This window comes from Hyperolius riggenbachi, chromosome 11, assembly GCF_040937935.1.
Source record: "Hyperolius riggenbachi isolate aHypRig1 chromosome 11, aHypRig1.pri, whole genome shotgun sequence".
Taxonomy (NCBI): domain Eukaryota; kingdom Metazoa; phylum Chordata; class Amphibia; order Anura; family Hyperoliidae; genus Hyperolius; species Hyperolius riggenbachi.
In genome coordinates, this window is record NC_090656.1 from 18,047,068 (window position 1) to 18,068,166 (window position 21,099).

Consider the following 21,099-nt stretch of genomic DNA (forward strand, 5'->3'; position numbering starts at 1 on the left):
GTGGGCAATCACAACACACAGAAACTGTATAGCAGTACTGTATATCGATAAAATGTTCCTGTGTCGAGCTGAATGCATTACATTATTCAGGATACGCACTGTTACGTTAATCATCCTGGTTTCAGCATTAGAAGCCCTTCCTACAGCTATATATTGCTGGATATTGGTATGTAGACCCACCCTCCCTTTGATGCTTAGCCTAGGCTGTTAACTATGCAGATTTCTTCTCCAATTCCCCCCCCCCCCCCAAGCATTCTGGGAGACCAGGTATAGATGAGGTGTATTTTGTAGTGGCTGTAGAACTCTCAGTATATGAACATTCCGCAGAGATCACCTGCCGTTACTAAAGATGTCTCCACCTGTGGTAAATTTTAGAAAGTAAAGGTATATGGGCAGAGTGGCCAACAGACAGGTCTCTCTGATCAGAGAGAGAGATCTGGTGCCTGCCCATACACCACAGGCTGTCTGGACCTGGCCTAGTGACAACGATCCCTGCTTGGCCGCGAACTCCAAATGTCAATGCCCCCCCCCCCTGCATCGGGGTGTAAAATATCACCTGTCCTGCCACCGCGACTTCCACTGCTGTCACCTACTTGTTTGCCAACGCACTGAGCGCCACCATGTGGTTGCTTGTGTGACTTCACACGCGCCTGGTGCTGGTGGGACAGGTGCGACTTTACACTGCACTGGCATTTACCCTCGGGGGTGGCCAGGCAGGCGGGGCGTTCCTTGATCATTGCATTATCTAACGTTATTACCAGTGCGCATGCAATCGAGCACATTTGACCATGATCTTTCCAGCATGTCTGACCGACGCATTCGACCGATTTCAGCCAGAAATGATTGAATCTGACGGGCGCTCAGTCTGCAGAATCCGTAGATGTATGGCCACCTTAAATCGGAGAGGAAAGATTTTACAATGGGCAAATACTGATTACATAAATTATAAATTAATATTGTCACAAAAATAAGCAATTGAATTCATGATGCTATTTTGACTACAGTTCCCCTGCTAGTCAATTCCTGCTAGGCAGGTTTAGTGTCAGGAGGCCAGGAATGGAGACAGGTGTAACCAGCAGATTCGCTGATCTGTCATATTATGTGCGCAGTTCGGAAAGCCCAGACCAGATAGGAGGAAGTTTGTTTGAGCAGAGTCACCGCCATACAGGAAGCTTTTGTGCTTTAGCCGTGGGACAGAGGGAAGTGTGGGGAAAAAGGTTACCTCAGCTGGGAAAACCCGCCAGACAAGTCATCCTCAGCGTGAAAATTTAATTTCCTATCAGGGCCAGTAACCGTCTGTCAGGAGAGTAGGAGGCGGCTTATGGAGGAAGCATCTCAGTTTCCTATCGCCTCGTTCCCCTCACCTTTCCCTTACCAGTACAAAAACGTTTACTATCCCAAACCCATTTATGTGTGTATCTATCACCTACGTTATCCCCTGAGCCGCACCTAACTAGTACCACCCCATATGTCTACACCGAAGGGCCCTTTCACACCGAGGCGGTGCAGAATTTTTACCACGCCCCACCACCGTGCAATGAAAGTCTATGGAGACATTCATGTTACTGCGTGACACGATGGCATCTCCGCCGCAGGTCAAGAACTACGTTGGTGCTGCATTGAGTTGTGGCGAGCTACGTTGGCCCGGACGTGATGTTAGTCTATGGTGACGCATGGATGTTTAAAAAATTACCGGCGGCGAGCATGCGCGGAAGTGTATTTAAACAATACCCGAAGCAAGAAGTGACAGCCAGTGCGAGTCGGACTCATGTCACTTCCTACTTGGCTGGTGGCCAGACAGGGAACACCGCACAATAGCTGTTTCCTGAAGGCCTGTTTTTGATGGTGCGATGTGCAGTGGCGCAATTACCACGATTAGCAGCTATAAACGGTAATTTAGGCACTCAAAGTTTACAGCCGGTATTTGGCTGTTTTATAGCTGCTAATCGCCAGTTTTGCGGGTTACTTAAGGCACCAGGGGTGCTCTCCGAGCTTATTCACGAGTGATTACTCGCGATTCAAATGAGGTGTTATTACAGGAGGTGTGCGGCGGGCAATGAAAGGGTTATTTACCCATAATTGCGCCCTGCGTCCTGAGAGTCCGTGCTGTTAGACGGCTCCTGTTCCAAGCCTTGCGGCCACCACTTCCTCCTTCAAGCTGGAAGGAGGAAGTGGCGGCAGCGAGGCTTGGAACACGATTCGTCTAATAGCACGGACTCGCAGGGCGGACGGCGGAATTATGGGTAAATAACCCTTTCATTGCCTGCCGCACACCTGCTGTAATTACACCTCATTTGTAACGGCAGTAATCACTCGTGAAGAAGCTCGGAGAGCACCCCTGTTAACCATCTTAGCGGTATGGACGAGCTCAGCTCGTCCATCATCGCCGATGGCTGCCGCTCAGGCCCTGCTGGGCCGATTTTGTTCAAATAAAAAGCAGCACACGCAGCCGGCACTTTGCCAGCCGCGTGTGCTGCCTGATCGCCGCCGCTCTGCGGCGATCCGCCGCTAGCAGCGGCGAAAGAGGGTCCCCCCAGCCGCCTGAGCCCTGCGCAGCCGGAACAAATAGTTCCGGCCAGCGCTAAGGGCTGGAGCGGAGGCGGCTGACGTCAGGACGTCGGCTGACGTCCATGACGTCACTCCGCTCGTCGCCATGGCGACGAGGTAAGCAAAACACGGAAGGCCGCTCATTGCGGCCTTCCGTGTTACTTCTGGCTGCCGGAGGCGATCGGAAGAACGCCTCCGGAGCGCCCTCTAGTGGGCTTTCATGCAGCCAACTTTCAGTTGGCTGCGTGAAATAGTTTTTTTTTTTTATTTAAAAAAAACCCTCCCGCAGCTGCCCTGGCGATCTTAATAGAACGCCAGGGTGGTTAAGGGAATTTGAGTGAAAAGGGACAACAGTACTTGTACAAGCTTCTCAAATGAGAATATGATCGAGCATGAGTATGTAGCTTATCTCATTTCCTCCCTGTTCAAATCTAAAATAACTTTGCGTTAAGCTATTTGTATATGCATTGTTGTTATATTGTGTATTTTGGATACTGTTTTTTTACTGTTTTGTGTTTTGGATACTGTTGGCTTAGTGGAGCTTTTTTTTTCTTTTTAAGAGGAACTAAAGTACAAATAATGTAATTAATAAAATCACTTACAATATTCACTTATGAATTTAGTCTCCCTGATTTACATTCTGAAATTTATCACATGTGGCCACATCTTAAGTCCCGTCAGGTGCAGCTCTTTAGAATGTTTGTTTCTGAGAATTCCTAATAATCCTTACATTTGTTTAGCACTTTTCTCCTGGTGTACTCAAAGCGCTCAAGAGCTGCAGCCACTAAGGGGCTCAAGGGGCCCACCCTGCAGTGTTAGGAAGTCTTGCCCAAGGACTCCTTACTGAATAGGTACTGACCCTAGCTAGGATTTGAAGCCTGGTTAACCAGTACACTATCCAGCTACTATAGTGCCTGGTCTCCCATAGTGTTCTGGGAGGAAAGCATAGCATAGCTAAACAGCCTAGGCTGAGCATCCAGGGCCGTGGCAAGTCAGGTTGCAGCCTCAGGGCACAGTGTAGGAGGGGGCGCACAACTCACTCGGCTCTCATTCCCCTATTATGTTAGAAGCAGAGAGAAATAAGAAAAGGGGATACATGGCAGTGACTGCAAGCCAGATAACTAGAGATTAAGGTGTTGGGGGCCCTGGGGCCCCTCTTAGTCTAATAGCAATCAGTGTGTGACGGCTGGGGTGGGAGGGATGGAGGGGGCGCTCTTTGGTGTCACAGCCTTGGGTGCTGGGAGGACCTTTTCCCGGCTCTGTGAGCATCACTGTGGGAGGGTGACACTACCTATTATATAGCTGTAGCAAGAGTTTCTGATGCTGAAACCAGGAACAGTACCATAAAAGTGGATATCCTGAAAAATATGTCACTACAGAGCCTCTTTAAGTGACCCTTCCACATGTTTAGCTACATCTTGGTAACTACTTCTTCTCTCTGTTACAGGAGTACATCAAGGGCTCTAGCGAGCCAGAAATTGAGGCCCAGGAGTCCTACCCAAAGGAGATGCACTGCATTTTCACCGGAGCCTTCAGTATCTTCCTCGACCACCTCATCAGTGAGACTAGTGCTACCATCATCGTGTTGGAAATTGGACTCTTGGGCATTAAGGGAAGGAGGGAATCCTTTGCAATGGCTCAGAGCAAAGTACAACATTTGGTCAAAATTTTTACCGACAATGGAAGCCTGCCGCCCAATAAAGAACCTCAGGTGAAACGAGATTTTAAAGTTTTCGTTGAGGGTCATGCCGATAAGTACACCATGGATTTGTTGTTGCTGCCCAGCACGTTGAAGGAGGAACTTTTAAATTTAACCGTGAATGACCAATTCCCATCTGCACAGGATGACTGTGACTTTGAGATCACCACGGCTAACGCTCAAGCTAGTTCTCATCCTAAGGAAGAGGAGTCCCGGACTAATCGTCACACACCAGTAGCAGAACTAATGTGTCTGCTAGACTCTGTACTTCCTGGTGACAGTTCAAAACCTACCAGTTTCTGCGCCCAACAACAGGAAAGATTGAAAAGTAAAAGGAGAGGTTCGGAGAAGGAAAGTGCATGTAGGAAAAAGCCATTTTCCTTGGAGGAAATCCAAACAGACGGCATGGCCCCCAAGAGTCCCAACAGTTCCAGCATCCCCATTATTGACTTAATTTCAAGTGGCAAGGAAGAACCAGAGGTCATCATCTTGGAGGAGGAACCCATGACTAAGGAAATGGAGTACAAAATTCTGGTGAACTTTTTTAAGTCTATGGGTTATCACCAGGATTTGGTTGAGGAGGTCATCGTCAACCTCGGACAAACACAGGAACCCATGAAGCTTTTTGAGGAAATTAAAAAACGCAGTGATCATTTACCCGTTTCTTCCAATTCTCAGAAGGAAACCCCTGAGGGGAGTCGTGACTCAGAAGCCAGTTGCATGACCAAAACTGTAGCTCCTCCTAAGCCAGAGGTGGACGTGGCACCAGTCATGATCCTTGGCCCTTCTGAGAAGAGACTTCTTCCAGAGTTACCTTTGAAGACCCCCAGCCAAGAAAGTACCTCTGAAAGAGTGGACTCTGAAAAAAATATGTTAAAAAGTTGTAGTTTTGTAGCAAGAGGTGCATCGAGCCCGCCCACCGCAAAACGTGTTTTTGCTTCTGGTAACCCCCAACCTTCAAACCAACCTGATGTCATATTTATAGAGAAGATCCCCATCACATCCAACCATGAAAACAATCCAGTATTGCCCTCATCAAGTGCCGGCAAAAGTACACCACTTGGGAGCCAGGCATGCTTTAGACCAACTGCAAGGTATCCAGCAGTCCCGTCGTCAAGTGCAGAGAAGCGATCGGCATATGGCAACCAGGCATGCCCTGAGCCACCGGCAGAGAAGCGTTTGCCTTTGTGGAACCATGCATGCCCTGAACAGCCTGTAACTGGGGTTCAGAGGTTTTTAAACTCCATTAAAATTCCCTACAAGCTTGAACTGAAAAACGAACCCGGCAGAGAAGACCTCAAGCACATAATTATTGATGGGAGTAACGTGGCAATGAGGTAAGTGCACTCCTTGTTTCCATGCCAGTATTAGCATGCATAAAACGCTTTATAATTTTCTTGTACCCATCAGCTCCTCCAACACTATCACAAAGTAAATGGCCCACATTTACAAAAACTAATGTCCCGGTAGCTCTTTGCATACCTCGGAATGCTGGTGATGTGGCCAGTGTGAACTTGAAAAAGGACTTGTGGCCGAAACGTTGTGTGTTTTCTGCTACTATGGTGCTAATAAAGCCACGGCTATAATTGCAAAATCCAGGTAGAGACCCAGCTATCCTTTTTTTTTTTTTTTTTTTTTTTGATGTGGCCAGTGTGCCCAGTTTAAAAACTCCCTCACATCCGGTTATTTGGAATACGCTGATTTTTTTCCTCTGCCTTTTTGTGGACTGCATTTGTTCCCCCAGGAGTGGATGTTAAAGAGAAACCGTGACCAAGAATAGAACTTCATCCCAATCAGTAGCTGATACTCCCTTTCCCATGAGAAATCTATTTTTTTTTCTGAAACTAATCATCAGGGGGTATGGCTAATCTTGTGGTGAAACCCCTCCCACGAATAATGTCAGCGCCTCACAGCACTGAGGTCTTGACATCACACTGTGGGAGCCTTGTTGCATTGTGGGAAATATCAGCTGTTTCCAACTGCCAAAAAGCAAGCAGCATCTCCTTCCAGTGACATCACCTGCTTGCAGTATAAATGTCACCATATAAATCAGGGATTTAAAATATTTTACAATGGGCAAACACTGACTAAATCCTTTATACATAATTATTGTAAACTTGAACTTTTTTTTTTATTACATTATTTTCACTGGAGTTCCTCTTTAAGCACCTCTTCTACACTATGCGTTGAAAAATTGTTACGTTTTAAAGAGGAACTCCAGTGAAAATAATGTAATAAAAAAGTGCTTAATTTTTACAATAATTATGTATAAATGATTTAGTCAATGTTTGCCCATTGTAAAATCTTTTAAATCCCTGATTTACCTTCTCACATTTATTACATGGTGACATTTTTACTGTTGGCAGGGGATGTAGCTGCTGCATGCTTTTTTGGCAGTTGGAAACTGCAGCAAGGTTCACACACAGGAAACTGCCAGGAGTACGTACTCAAGAGTTTCTTGTGGGAGAGATTTCACCACAATATCAGTCATACAGCGACCCCTGATGGTCTGTTTGTGAAAAGGAATAGGTTTCTCATGTCAAAGGGGGTATCAGCTACTGATTAGGATAAAGTTCAATTCTTGGTCGGAGTTTCTCTTTAACTTTTCACAGCAGTTCATTGCGAAAAAGGCTTTCAGTTAAAATGCGTCTAGTATGAACTGAGCCATAGGAAAACATGGACATTACTTTGAAAATCGGTTGACCTTTCAGTTATAACTGAGAGCAACTGATAGTGTTAAAGGACCCTTAGGGCCTGTTTCCACTACACGCAGATTGGATGCAGAATGGATGCAGAAAAACTGACTCCAATGAATGCCTATGGGAAAATCTGCAGCAGAAGAATCGCGTTTAGTGGAAACGGCCTATAGGCATTCATTGGAGTCAGTTTTTCTGCATCCAGTCTGCGTGTAGTGGAAACAGGCCCTTAGGCCCGGTTCTCATTTGAGTTAAAAAAAAAAAAAAAAAAAAAAGTCCATGGATTGGAACGGACGCAAATGGATCCAATGTTTACAATATGGATCCGTTCACGTCCGTCTGTTCAAACGGACCTGTTCCACATGATCTGATGAACGGAGCAAAAGTTTCCTGCTGCAGCAATTTTTCTGGACTGCTGAGCCCAACGACACTGAAGCTGAAGTCCTGCATTGGGGGCAATGAGAAGACGGAACGTTATAAATGGGAAAATCCACTTTGGGGGTCTGGGGTGGGGGGGCTGTGGGGAAACGGAAGCAGTGGAACAAACTGAGTGAAAACTGATCCGATTTATCGGTGATCAGATCTGTTTTCACGGATCCGTTTGCCACAACGCAAGTGTAAACTAGTCCTTAGGACCTCTTTCACACCAAAAATCTCAAACGTGTTTTGCATTTAGTGTTTTGCGATTGTCATTATGTTGGCCTCAATCGAAATGCAGGAAAAATGTAGCAGAACTGCGATTGCCTTTATAGAAAATCTATTCCAACAGTGATTTTACTGTACTTGCGATTGGAAAATCGCTAGCCTTTTCAAAAAAAACAAAACGGAAGGCAGCTGGTGTGAAAGCGCCCTCAGACTGCTACCAACCTCTTTAGATGTTTCATTTAATAATCTCTGTATAAACTACTTCTGCCTGCCGCCAACGTCTTAACATGTTGCGAAATTTCCGCATCTATAATGTCATCTAGAACAGTGTTCCTCAACATTTCTTGGGTATGTACCCCTTTTGAAAGCCTGTGCTGGCCAAGTACCCCCTGATATGGTAAAGACTATCTCAAGTACCCCTTGATTCAGATACACTTAATAGTAGTACATAATTGTTTCTAAACCTTTCCCACGCATTTTCTATTATTTTTAATTCGCTGTTGATATAGGATTTACTATTTTATATAAAGTATATAATTTTTCTGAAACTATTAATTTATATAACTTAAAGGGGCACTATGGCGAAAAATTTTAAAATGTAAAATATGTGCAAATATAGACAAATAAGTACATTTTTTCCAGAGTAAAATGAGCCATAAATTACTTTTTCTCCTATGTTGCTGTCACAGTAGGTAGTAGAAATCTGACAGAAGTGACAGGTTTTGGACTAGTCCATCTCTTCATAGGGGATTCTCAGCAAGGCTTTTATTCTTTATAAAGATATTCCCTAAAAAGGATTTATTTTAAACAATGATGCTGGCCAGCTTCCCTACTTACTACACAGTTTTTTGGCAGTGGGGCAGAGCAACTACCATTCACTAAGTGCGTTCGAAAAAAAATCCCTGAGAATCCCCTATGAAGAGATGGACTAGTCCAAAACCTTTTGCTTCTGTCTGATTTCTACTACCTACTGTAAGTGAAAGCAACATAGGAGAAAAGTAATTTATGGCTCATTTTACTCTGGAAAAAATGTACTACTTATTTGTATGTGTTTGCACAGATTTGAAATTTTTAAATTTTTCGTCATAGTTCCCCTTTAAATACTTCAATCCCAAGTACCCCCTGGAACCATCAGAAGTACCCCCTGGGGTACGCTACCACATGTTGAGAACCTAGGATCTAGAACACCCCACACATGACATATGCCCATTTTGCCACAGTCCTTCAGCTCTGGTATCTTTTAAACAACGGAACAAGCGTTACATTTTTGTGGTAAATGTACCGGTAAATAAAATCAATATTCTGAAAACAATAAAAAAAGGTAAGGTTTCAGATAAAGCAAGCAAAAGAACTAGTCTGAGACTCTACTGTGAGTGAAAGCTGTTGTGTCCATCACATGACGGAAGCCATTGTTGTGTGACAGAAGTCACGTGACCCCTACCCTCCGGTGATCTTATCTATGTATGACACAGAATGCTGAGCACAGGAAATGAGTTCAGACGCATCACTGACTCATCAGATATGACCGAATAAGGTGATCCAAAATATAAGACCAGCGACAAAAACTGGAGTTTTGCTGAAAGTGAAACTGATTTCATATGGCTGGAAATGCGAACCCTATGATCATTTCTCAGTAGAATAGGCAGCACTGGAGTCCCAGACGCAAATCCCCACCAGGACCTGAACTTCATGAATGTTTTGTTCTTCCCATGTTTGCATTGGGTTTCTCCAGGAACTCAAGTTTCCTCCCACATCCCAAAAGCATACTGGTAAGGTAATTTGCTCCACCTTCCCCCTCTAGCCTTAGGCCCCATTGACACTTGCGGTTCGAGTCCGCAAGTGTCCGGGGGCTGCAAAGAGACCGTACGGGTCTCTGCGGTGGCCACAAGGCGGCACAAGTTGCGGATCCGGAATGTATTAGTTCCGGTTACAATAAAGTAGCCGGAACTAGATACATTGCAGTGCCAGAAAGGCACAGCAAGCATGGGGGATACCGGCGTGTAGTCCGGGCCCCCCAAGTGGCATAGGACCGGTGCTGGAAGCATCCGGTCCTATTGCCAGTGTGATGAGAAACATCTGTTTCTCATTGCACAGCATGGGCCGCATGTTTGGGTCAGGATCCGGCCCGGGTCCGCAGCCGCACCGGGACGGACTGAAAAATAGCGCATGTTGGAAAAAAAGCCGGACCGTCCCGGAGCTGCGTTCCCGGATCGGATCCGGACGGCGCACGAGTGTGAATGGATACATTGATTGACAATGTATCCGTTCACCATCCGCTGTGTACGGAGCGTTCCGGGTCCGGGGAAGCCGGACCTGGAACACTAATGTGAACCGGGCCTTAGACTAGTGTAGGGACATTAGAATGGTTAGATAGTGAGCTTGAGGGCAGTCACTGATATGGCTATGTACTCTAAAGTGCTGCCGAAGAGGTCATTGCTACATAATTACAAAGTAATATTAATAATATGGTAGGACATTTAAACTTACTATGGTAGGATCAGACTGTGAGCTGTATAAATACATTATGATAGTATGGTAGGGACGTTAGACTATGACTATGGTAGGAATAGAATGTGGGCTCCTCTGAGGACAGTCAGTGACATGACTATGTACTCTGTACAGTGCTGCAGAAAGGGTCACTGCAATATAAATACATAATAATAATAGTAATATTATGGTAGGACATTAGACTATGACTGTGGTAGGATTAGATTGTGAGCTCCTCTGAGAACAGCCAGATACATGACTATGCACTCTGTAAAGTGCTGCAGAAGATGTCACTGCTATATAAATACATAATAATAATATGGTAGGACATTAGACTATGACTGTGGTAAGGGTTAGATTGTGAGCTTCGGAGGAAAGGGGCTTCAGCCAATCAGGCTGCATTAGTTAAGTCTGAGGGGAAGTAGGGAAGCAAAAAGACAACCCAGCATGCCCTGCAACTTCTCTTTTGTGTACCAAATTTTCTGTGTACCAAATAAGTCTGGTAAATTGGGGAATGCTCATTTATCAACAAGAACATTAATAGTGATTTTAAGTTTTGAATTGCCTGATTAGCATCCTTATTACTTGTTTGCCAGATAAAAATAAAGAATTGATATTTGATTGTATGCCTGACAGTTACTCTTTAAAGAACACCCATGCTAACCTAGAAATAAAAAAACACATATATAATTAGATAAATACTACTTCTACTTACATAACAGATGTAATGTGCTATCCACGTTAGGCCTGAACGATTTTAGGAAAAAATTGAATTGAGCGATTTCTGTCTGAAATTGCGATTTCGATTCGATGCACGATTTCCTTCCAATCAAGCTTTGTTCCCCCTCTTTGCCTAGTTGTTCCCTCCTCTGTCTCTCTTTGTGCCCCCTTTGCCTCTTTATGCCTCCTCTGGGTCTCTCTCTTGCCCCCTTTGTGTCTCTGTGCCCGCTCTTTCTCTCTGTGTCTCTCTGTGCCTCCTCTGTCCCCCAAGCTGCAACAGTTCTGGACATAGCTTCTAATGCACGGAATACTTCCTGTATGTCATGTGACATACAGGAACCCGGAGTTTTGCCAAGCACACTTCTTCAAACTTCCCCCATGTGAAAATGACGTGATCGCGATAATTGCCGCTTTGACGATTCCGAAATTGTGATCTTGGTGATCACGATTTCGATTTAAATTCGATTTATCTTTCAGGCCTAATCCACGTCATGATTCCTGTGAATTAGATAAAGGAAAAGCAGAGAATCCTATTCTAGACAGTTTCCATCTTGGTTACCTTTGACCTCCTGACATAATTTCCTCCCTCACTCTTTTTTTTTTTCTTCTCCTCTTGCTAATTGTATATGCATTACCTGCCCTCCTCCCAGAGTCTTCAGACACTCCCACTGAGGTCTATACTATGTCATTAGGAGAGGGGAAATAAAGGGAAGAGGAGGAATATATTATAGATAAAAAGACCCCCCCAGCATGCAACTGTTTTGCCAACCGGTGGCAATGGCTATTAAAGGGCCAGTGCTCCTAAGGTATGTGATAACTCCAAACCATAACAGCAGGACAAGTTTTGAATGCAGGATTAGCATCTTTATCACTTAATACACTTAGACCAGTTGCTGTTGAAATTTGATTTTTATGGTGACAATCCCGTTTTAAGAGTTCTTAGTACCCGATTGGCCATCTCTAATAAGGAGTATGGAAGGGGTGGAGGTGTTTGATGACCAACTAGACTAAAATTGTTCTTCACACAACTTTATTTCTATCAGTTGTGATGTCAACACATTGCTGTTATTACAACAGAGCTTTAGAAATGCCAACTACATTTGAGGAATAGTTCTGAGAATTGAAGGAACAATTATTTGGAAAGCCTGAATTCTGCCCACTATTGTGTCAGCAGCACGTGACTGTAAGGGTGAGAAATCCCAGAGTCTGTTCCCCTCCGATTCCCATTGCAAGTCTCTGATCAGCTGATCTCCCGAGTTCCCCCTGTACAATAATATACACTTACCGATTTCCCCCAATGGGGCAAAACTATGGCTTCCTGTCTGACTGGGATCGATTCCTACCACGCAGCACATTGGAATCTATTGAAAATCGTTCCAATTGCAGCATTGCACTGTTAAGCCATCGAGCTATCCCCACTCTTGCCCCCACCAATTGACTTAAATTTTCCATCCTGCCTGATACGGTTGATCAATTTTTGGTCAATTGATTGAATCTAGGGGAATCGATTTGCCATAGATTTGTTCAAATCCACATCCATCCACATGTGTTTCTCGCGGGGGGGGGGGGGATCCATATATTTTACAAACATGCCTCTTCAGTCCAGGAGTGTGCAGGATAGTTTAGGGAACTTTTCCTTTGATAACAAGTCAAAAGTGAGATTTGTGCTGTATGTTTTGTCCAGCTGTGGTACACTAAGGGCTCGTACACATGCCCAACTGATGCTGATCCCCTTGGCCGACATCGCCGGGCTGCACACACGTCTGTTATGTAGCTGCTGATGCGCGGGGCACATATGCCAGGGGGGGCTGGCCTTAGCAATGGGTTCGGCGTTGTTGGGGTTAGGTAGGGCCTTCCGGCGGTTCGCTCACAGGTTGGAACGATTGTACATAGGTTGTTTCCCATAGTTCATCCTACGCAGCTTTTTCTAATAGTGCTTCACCGTGGCCCATGCTGAGTGCTTGCAGCGGAGAGAACACTTACCTGTCTGATGCCGCGCTCCCTTCTGAGTCCTTCTGTTTCCACCCCTTCCCCCCCCCCTCACTGGCCGCTGGTTCACAGAGAACAGGCAGACATGGAAACAGAAGGATACAGTAAGGAGCACACCGGCAGATAGGTAAGGGCTCTCTCCTGCAAGCACTCAGGGGCAGGTGGCCCATGACGCAGGTGAAACAGGTTCATCAGGCGGCATGGGCCCTGGAGCCTAACACCATACAGCCCCCCTCCCCCCGGGTCTGACCTTCGCAGCTGGCGGCCGCTGCCTCTAGGAAAGTACTTGGCCCCCTCGCCTCTGTCCCTGATAGACCCGAAGTGCTGCTAAGAGGAGACAGGACAGCGGCTCCCTGTAGCAGCGCATGTATAGGGGCGTGGTGGCCGAGTACTTTCCTAGAGGCAGCAGCCACCAGCTGAGAAGGTCAGACGAGCGACGGCTGAAGGGGGGGGGGGGCACAACTATACTACCTATACTGGGGGCAACTATACTAGCTACCTATAGTGGGGTAACTATACTGGCTACCTACCTAAACAGGGGCAACTACTATACTACTTATACTGGGGGCAACTATACTGGCTACCTACTTATACGGGGGCAACTTTACTAGCTACCTATACCAGGGCTGTGGAGTCGGTCCAAAAATCCACCGACTCCGACTCCTCAGTTTAGGATTCCACCGACTCCACGACTCCGACTCCTCTAATTTGCATATTACAATTTTGTTGATTAAAAGTATGTAACAGGAAATTCGTCTCTTAACTGCCAATGCTTAGGAATTTAAATGACAACTGAAGTGAGAAGGATATGTAGACTACTATATTTATTCCCTTTAGACTAAAACTAGTCCTTGGTAAGAGTACTTGTAAAAGGTACAAACCGGAACAAAGAACATCTATCAGGCCCTAGGCAATGTAAGTGTGGGTACATGTAAGAATGACGTGCAGGTACTCTGCAGGGGAAAAAGGAGATTGTAAACAGACAACACCTCTGTGTTCAATGTGCACAGCATTCTCAGTGGATTCCCTGCAGCTCTGTGGGGAGTGCATATGTAGAGTATAGTACTACTGTGTAACAAAGTAAACCTGAGACAGATGAAATTAAAGTTTTATACATACCTGGGGCTTCCTCCAGCCGCCTTCAGGATAATCAGTCCCTCGTTGACCTCCTCCACCACCTGGATCTTCTGCTAGGAGTCCAGGTACTTGAGCCAGTCAGGCGTAGTGCGCATGCACACATTCCGCCGCCAGGAGCATACTACACCTGTGCAGCACTATTGCGCAGGTGCAGAATGTTCCTGGCTGTGGGAGCGGCATGCGGCCGGACAGCGCTGACTGGCTGAATTACCAGGACTCATAGCAGAAGATCCGGGTGGTGGAGGACAGCGAGGGACTGATTAGCCTGAAGGGGGCTGGAGGAAGCCCCAGGTATGTATAAAACTTTACTTTTCATCCGTCTCAGTTACCCTTTAATTTGTAGTCACCAAACCAAATTTTAATAACATATCACATTATTTGATTTCATCAGCAAAGGGAGTGCATACATTTGCATAAATCAGCATCAATGCAGAATTATTTCCATCTCATTGACCATCTCTATTAGTGACACAGCTACACATCAGGCTTTATTCTTACAGCATAGATGTTATTTAGTATATATAAGAGATTCCTGTGTACACATCATATATACAGTCTCAATCAGATATGTATATCTGACCTTAAAAATATGGGGACTGCTTTATTGAAGCAGCACAAGTAACTAATTTTGATTGGTTCATTTTTGTGCACTAAGCACAGCTATTACTGTATATATACTGTATATATACATTATTTTTAATGACTATTATCTGAGAAATAGAACATTTTATCATATTTTCTATTTTAATTACAGTTACAAATTCATTAGGAGTCGGAGTCGGTGCATTTTTTCTCGACTCCGACTCCAGGCACCCAAAATTGCCCGACTCCGACTCCACAGCCCTGACCTATACTGAGGCAACTATACTGGGGCCAACTATACTACTTATACTGGGGCAACTATACTGGCTTGCCTATACAGGGGGCACCTATACCTGGCTACCTACCTACCTATATTGAGGGTAAAAAGTTTCAGCTGCTGTGTGATCATTCCTAATCGGGAGGTGGGCAGCGCATCCTTACAAGATTGCCTCAGGCAGCATAAAAATCTACAACCGACTGCAAGCACTCTGCAGGGTTCATGGGGGAGCACTATTAGATTAAGCTACGTAGGAGAAGTTCTGGGGAACGACCGAAGCTTCATGATCTGTCAAGCCCATCTTTAAGCAATTTTTTGTGAACAGTGCCAGAAAACTGCTACAGAAATGCTAAATGACCATTAAATGAAGCAGAGTCTAGATATAGCGCCGTAGGTTTCGCAGACACCATGGCCTCAATTCACTAAGATCATGTTGGAGATAAGACAAGAGAAAACTTGGTACGACACAGTGAGAGAGTTATCTTATCTATTCATTCCTTAAAGAGAAACTCTGACCAAGAATTAAACTTTATCCCAATCAGTAGCTGATACCCCCTTTTACATGAGAAATCTATTCCTTTTCACAAACCGACCATCAGGGGTCGCTGTATGGCTGATATTGTGGTGAAACCCCTCCCACAAGAAACTCTGAGGACCGTGGTACTCCTGGCATTTTCCTGTCTGGGAACCTTGTTGCATTGTGGGAAATAGCTGTTTACAGCTGTTTCCAACTGCCAAAAAAGCATGCAGCAGCTACATCACCTGCCAACAGTAAAAATGTCACCATGTAATAAATGTCAGAATGTAAATCAGGGATTTAAAAGATTTTACAATGGGCAAACACTGAGTAAATCATTTATACATAATTATTGTAAAAAATGAAGCACTTTTTTTTTTATTACATTATTTTCACTGGAGTTCCTCTTTAAGTTACCGCCTCTGTAGTTTTTTCTCCATTCCTTTAGTTATTTTCACACGCAGTTAATTAACAGCCTGTCTTTAACTTTAGAATATTGGAGTTATTTTAAGGATTGAAGAGTTAACTTTAGGTTTGCCTGAGGTAAAGTTTCCTGAATACTACATGCCTCATCACCATGGTGATAACTATAGAAACGTTATTAAAGACAGGAGATAAGCTTAGTGAATTGAGGCCATTGTTTGTGGCTTGTCTTGCATTTTCTAACGATATCTGAACAATGAGTTTTTCATTGGTCATTTGTAACGATTTTTCCTCCCCGTGTGTATGAGGCTTTATGCCGGGAATACACGGGACATTTCCGCGGCTCGATTATGCTGCCGGTTCAATTCCCGCTCATCCCCGCGGGCGATTCTCTTATCTTCTGTTGTTTTCCTTATCTTTCTCTCTTGTCCCGCCCGTGGCATCGAGCGCGGAATCGATCCGGCGGGTGATCGGACACGTCAGAAATGATCAATCGATTCATCTAATGGCTCGATCGAGCCGCGGAAACGCACCGTGTATTCCCGGCAGTAGACCGGGGAGGCACAATAGCTGGCCTTGCTGTGGCAGCTGTAGATGTTTAATAGAGTTCAGGCTGAAATCTATTAAAAATCTATTTGCATTGTGTGATAAGAATAGGTCCCTCTCTGAGTAGATTTTGATCAGAGAGGGATCGATCTTTGGGGCATTGTGTGTGTGCGTGTGTGTGTGTGGGGGGGGGGGGGGGGGTATCTGCCAGTGTATGGCCACCTTCATATTTTGATCCATTGTATGTGAGAAGCTTTCGTAAATCGGGCCCGTAGTGTGCTTGTATCAGAGCAGGCGAGAGTCTTTCTTTCTCATTTGTTGCTGTGCATTATGGGAATGATAGATATTGGGTGCTGTTCCTGGAAGTAATCATGTGTTATTTTGTACTTTTTGGTTCCCATTATTCTGCTTTCTGTGAGCTTGACTGACGTTTTTTTTCTCACATACCTCATTATGAATGTAGAAATGTTTTTTACTGGCACATGATGCAGGAAATTCACCTCTGAATGTGACCCTGGGGACTTCTGACTTCTGTTATCCCCTGTCACGTGTCTGAGATCTGGTGTCATCCGGCAGGTGGGATAGTCACGTGAGGTGGCCCTGGGGACGCAGTCACAGGTTTTCATCTCAAAGAAAATGTACCTTTTTTTTGGGCCCATTTTATGGTTGTGTAAAAACTATTTTAATGAGGAACATATTAAAAATAAACATTATTTGTGTTTAACTTTTGTTGCTGGTTTGACGTAAGAAAATATGTAAAATAGGGGATTGATCAGAGGAGTAGGAATGGAGGAGAAAACATTCCTGACAGTAGGCCTGTTCAATTTTAGGAAAAAAATGAATTGCGATTTTTCTGTCAAATTGCGATTTCAATTTTGTTTTTCACGATTATCATCAACTTAAAGGGATACTTAAAGTGGAATGAAACCCAGCAATTCTTCTTTGCTTTACTAGAAAAGCATTCAAAGGGTTAAACACAGGACAGAAAAACTCAATGCCTGGGAAGCAGGACGCATCCCAACTGGAGATAATGTTATCCTGTGTTTAATTGTATCAAGTGAGGAATGTAAACACTTCTCTGACACTGCAGACTCTCCTGAACACAGACAGACAGACAGTCAGAAAGCATTTCTGCTTATATTTCAAGATGGGAAAAAAAAAAAGTTATGAATAAAATGCGAAGTCAGCTCTCACAGCAAAAAAGTGTACTTTGGAAATTTGTAATATCTAAATGAATAATAATACTTATGCACAAAAGCAAATCTGGTAACCGTATGGAATATAAAAAGTAGGAAAACATGTTATTATTGAATATTATGTCAGGATTTTATACCGCTGTAAGTCTGCAATAAAAGAAGCAATTTTACTCACCTGGGACTTCTACCAGCCCCCTGCAGCCGTCCCGTGTCCTTGCAGTCACTCACGGATCCTCTGTTCCCCAGCTAGTCTTGTTTCCCGACTGGCAAAAACGTAGCCGCCTTCTCGTTCCCGTCCGCAATAGCATCCTGTGCAGGACGCTATTGCAGACGGGAGTGCGAAGAATGAGACTCGTGGCCAGGCCTCATGTCGGCCAACAAGGAAACTAGCTGGTAGCGAAGGACAGGGGGATCAGTGAGTGGCTGCGAGGGCACGGGAGGGCTGCAGGGGGCTGGTAGAAGCCCCAGGTGAGTAAAACGGTTTCTTTTATTGCAGACTTAAGTATCCCTTTTAAGCTTTAGCACTAAATTCACAATGTACAGTAAAGTTTACAAACATGCATTGACAGAAAATAACATCATACTATCAAATTTATAGTATGTCATGTTTGTAAATGTTACTGACTTGTGAATTTATGCTACAGAACAGGATTCAGAATGTACATTACTGTGACAATGTGACTATGGGAGACGGGGGTAAAGGGCAGAACAGATGTGCAGATCCTTCTCCTCCTCATGCAAAGCGTTGGCCGCGTTACACTGTTCGTTACCGCACTTCCTCCTGGCCGGAAGGAGGAAGCGCACCGTAGTGACAAGGCACATGGCCAGCACTTCGTGTGAGAGGCTAATAGTTAGACGCATGAAATGCTGAAAATTTTACACATAAACAAATCGGCACTTTGGTGATCAGGAAATCGTCTTGCCACAAACCGCAGTTTCGGTTTCAAAACGATATATCGTGCAGCCCTAGCTGGCAGTTTCCCAAGATTTTCACTAAAACTTTAGTTCAGTCCACGAGAATCTCGCAAATTAGTTTCGCAAAGCTGGCACATTCAGTCAGAAATACGGTCGCAAATACAACTAAAAGCATTTTATTTACAATCGTGGCTCCTGTTTTTTGATTATGAAGGAAAAATCTTGTAGTAGATTTGCCACAGGGATCCCTATACAGTCCAATTGCTGCTGTACAGCCCTCCCTGACAAAAGCAATTGCTGTATTTTTATTTTATTTTTATTTTTTTGTATGCATTTTGCAATTTTACATGGAGTTCCTATTCAGGCTGTGTAATAGAGAAGAATGGTAGAAATAAAATTTCAAATATGTAGAAGGCCCATATATAGGTGCCCATTAACCGTACAATTTTTATTGAACAATCGTATATTTGATAAGATTTTCCTAATAGTACTGCATGAAAACAGAAATGCTGGTGGGTCCAATTTATCCTGAACAATCATATTACTGATTGTTTCCATACAATGGTTGATCGGTGTTGCTGATTTGTTTTTCATGTTTTTCGCAGCTAGTTTCATTATGATCACAAATTAAATTCCTTAGTTGTGTGGATCAGTTAAATACAATCCAAATGATACTAACTGGGAATCTGTGTTCCCAATCACTGATCTGTATGCTAACAGGCGACGGTGAGTGCACGTGGTGGGCGGGAACCAAATTCCTGCAGGGTGTAGATATACCGCCTCGGGGCGCGGTAAATGGCGGTAAATGGTAAAGGGGAACATGAACCAAGTAAAATTATTTAAAATAAACACATGATGTACCTGCAAATGAAAATTACATACTTAACTCGCCGGCCGTTCCTCTCAGAAGCTCAACATTTTCTTCTAACGATGATTCCATCCAGTTCTGACAAGATTTTGTCAGAACTGAAATATATCAGTTGCTGTCCGTTAAAACTAAAAGGACAACTGATGTGCAAATGAATGTCTGTGTTCCACTAGGAGCGGTGCGATGCGGCTAAATAGCCGCATCGCACCGCTGAAGTCCTGAAAAACAAGTACGGCAATGGAAGAGTTTCCACTGCCTGCATGTTGTGCGGTGCGGAGCGATCCAAGAATCTACAGCATGCTGCAGATTCTCGCACGCCCGCATCCGCCCGCAGCCGCGTCCCATCTCTTCCAATACACTTCCGCATCGGGAGATGCGGAAGTGATGCAATGCGGCTAGGTAGCCGCATTTGCATCACTTTGTAGTGGAAACCGGCCCTAACGCTCAAGTGGGCGATCTTACAGTTTAACAGTTGTGCTGACCAGGAAGCGGTTACAGGGTCACGGTCATTTTCAAAATGGAGGATGGAGAATTCCATCGATCACAGTGGACAAATAGGACGCAGGAGAGGAGAAAGAGATTGTGGAGTAGACTACACAGGAGGTAAGTATGACCAGGGCTGTGAAGTCGAAGTTGGAGTCAGAGCTATTTTGGGTACCTGGAGTCGGAGGTTTCATAAACTGAGTCTGATGATTTTTGTACCAAATCCACAGCTCTGGTAAGTATTAGACTAAAGAGTCGGAGCAATTTTGGGTAGCTGGAGTTGGTGGTTTCATAAACAGGGTACAGCGAATCTCCTCACCTTAGCTATAAACCAACAATAAGTCGGCCAGCCGGTGCTCAGCGTCCTGCAGGCACACCACTCCTGCAAACAAACCACAACAGAAAGGAAGACACGGCACTCAGAGGCTGTGTGCAGCAACAAGCTGTATTGAAGCAGACGGTACACTACATGTTTAGGGCAGGGCCTTCCTCAGGTGTACCGCCCCCATCATCAGTCCCCCCTGAAAAGAGTCAGAGAAAACCGGCCAAATTATTATTTTCATTCAGACCATTGGGAGATATACAGTCAAATCTCCAAATCTATTTCACTTCTCTTTGCAAAAGCAGTCTGTCTCTATTCCCTCCTCTCTTGAGAAGCGGAATAGCTTCAACGATGAACCATCGCAGTTGCGTTACAGAATGAGCTGCCTGTAAAAAGTGCCTCGCGACAGGCATATCATACTGTGGTTTTCCTGCTGCCAAATTCGTGATCGCTTGTCTGTTCTGCTGAATCCTGCACTTAGCCATGCGTCTGTTTTTACCTATGTAAACCAGACCGCAAGGACATTTCAGGCCATACACGATAAATGATGTGTAACAATAATACCGATTTGTGACCAACATTCTCTTACCTGTATGCGGGTGCGAAATCGAATTGCCTCTAATGATTGAATTGCAACAGTTGCACTCCAAACATGGAAACGTACCACGCCAATTAGGAGCCGCCACGTCGCGTCTTTCAATACTGATATCTGAGTTACACACCAGATCACGAATTGACTTTCCCTTCTTGTACGCAAACAAAGGTGGTTGTGAAAACAATGTCCCATATTCACTATCCAGCTGTAGGATCGGCCAGTGTTTGCGGATGACACTCCTAATCTGCTCTGACTGGCGACAATAGGTAGCAACAAACCGCATACGCTCTAGTGGACTTCCTACTGGCCTGTCTTCAATCTCTCGCTATCTAAACACCTTAGTTCAGAACTAATCTTCCTCAAGGAATCCGGGTCATACCCCTTGACCTTAAAGAGACTCTGTAACAAAAATGTCATCCTTTTTTCTACTATCCTACAAGTTCCTAAACCTATTC

The 21,099-nt window shown here is 44.6% G+C and overlaps 1 protein-coding gene across 1 annotated transcript in view; it reads left to right on the top strand.

Moving 5' to 3' along the window:
- N4BP1 (NEDD4 binding protein 1) overlaps positions 1-21,099 on the top strand; it is an 85,648-nt gene that overhangs the window by 35,526 nt on the left and 29,023 nt on the right. The window contains 1 exon segment of the mRNA XM_068261347.1: positions 3,995-5,583. Coding sequence (XP_068117448.1) covers positions 3,995-5,583 — 1,589 coding nt within the window.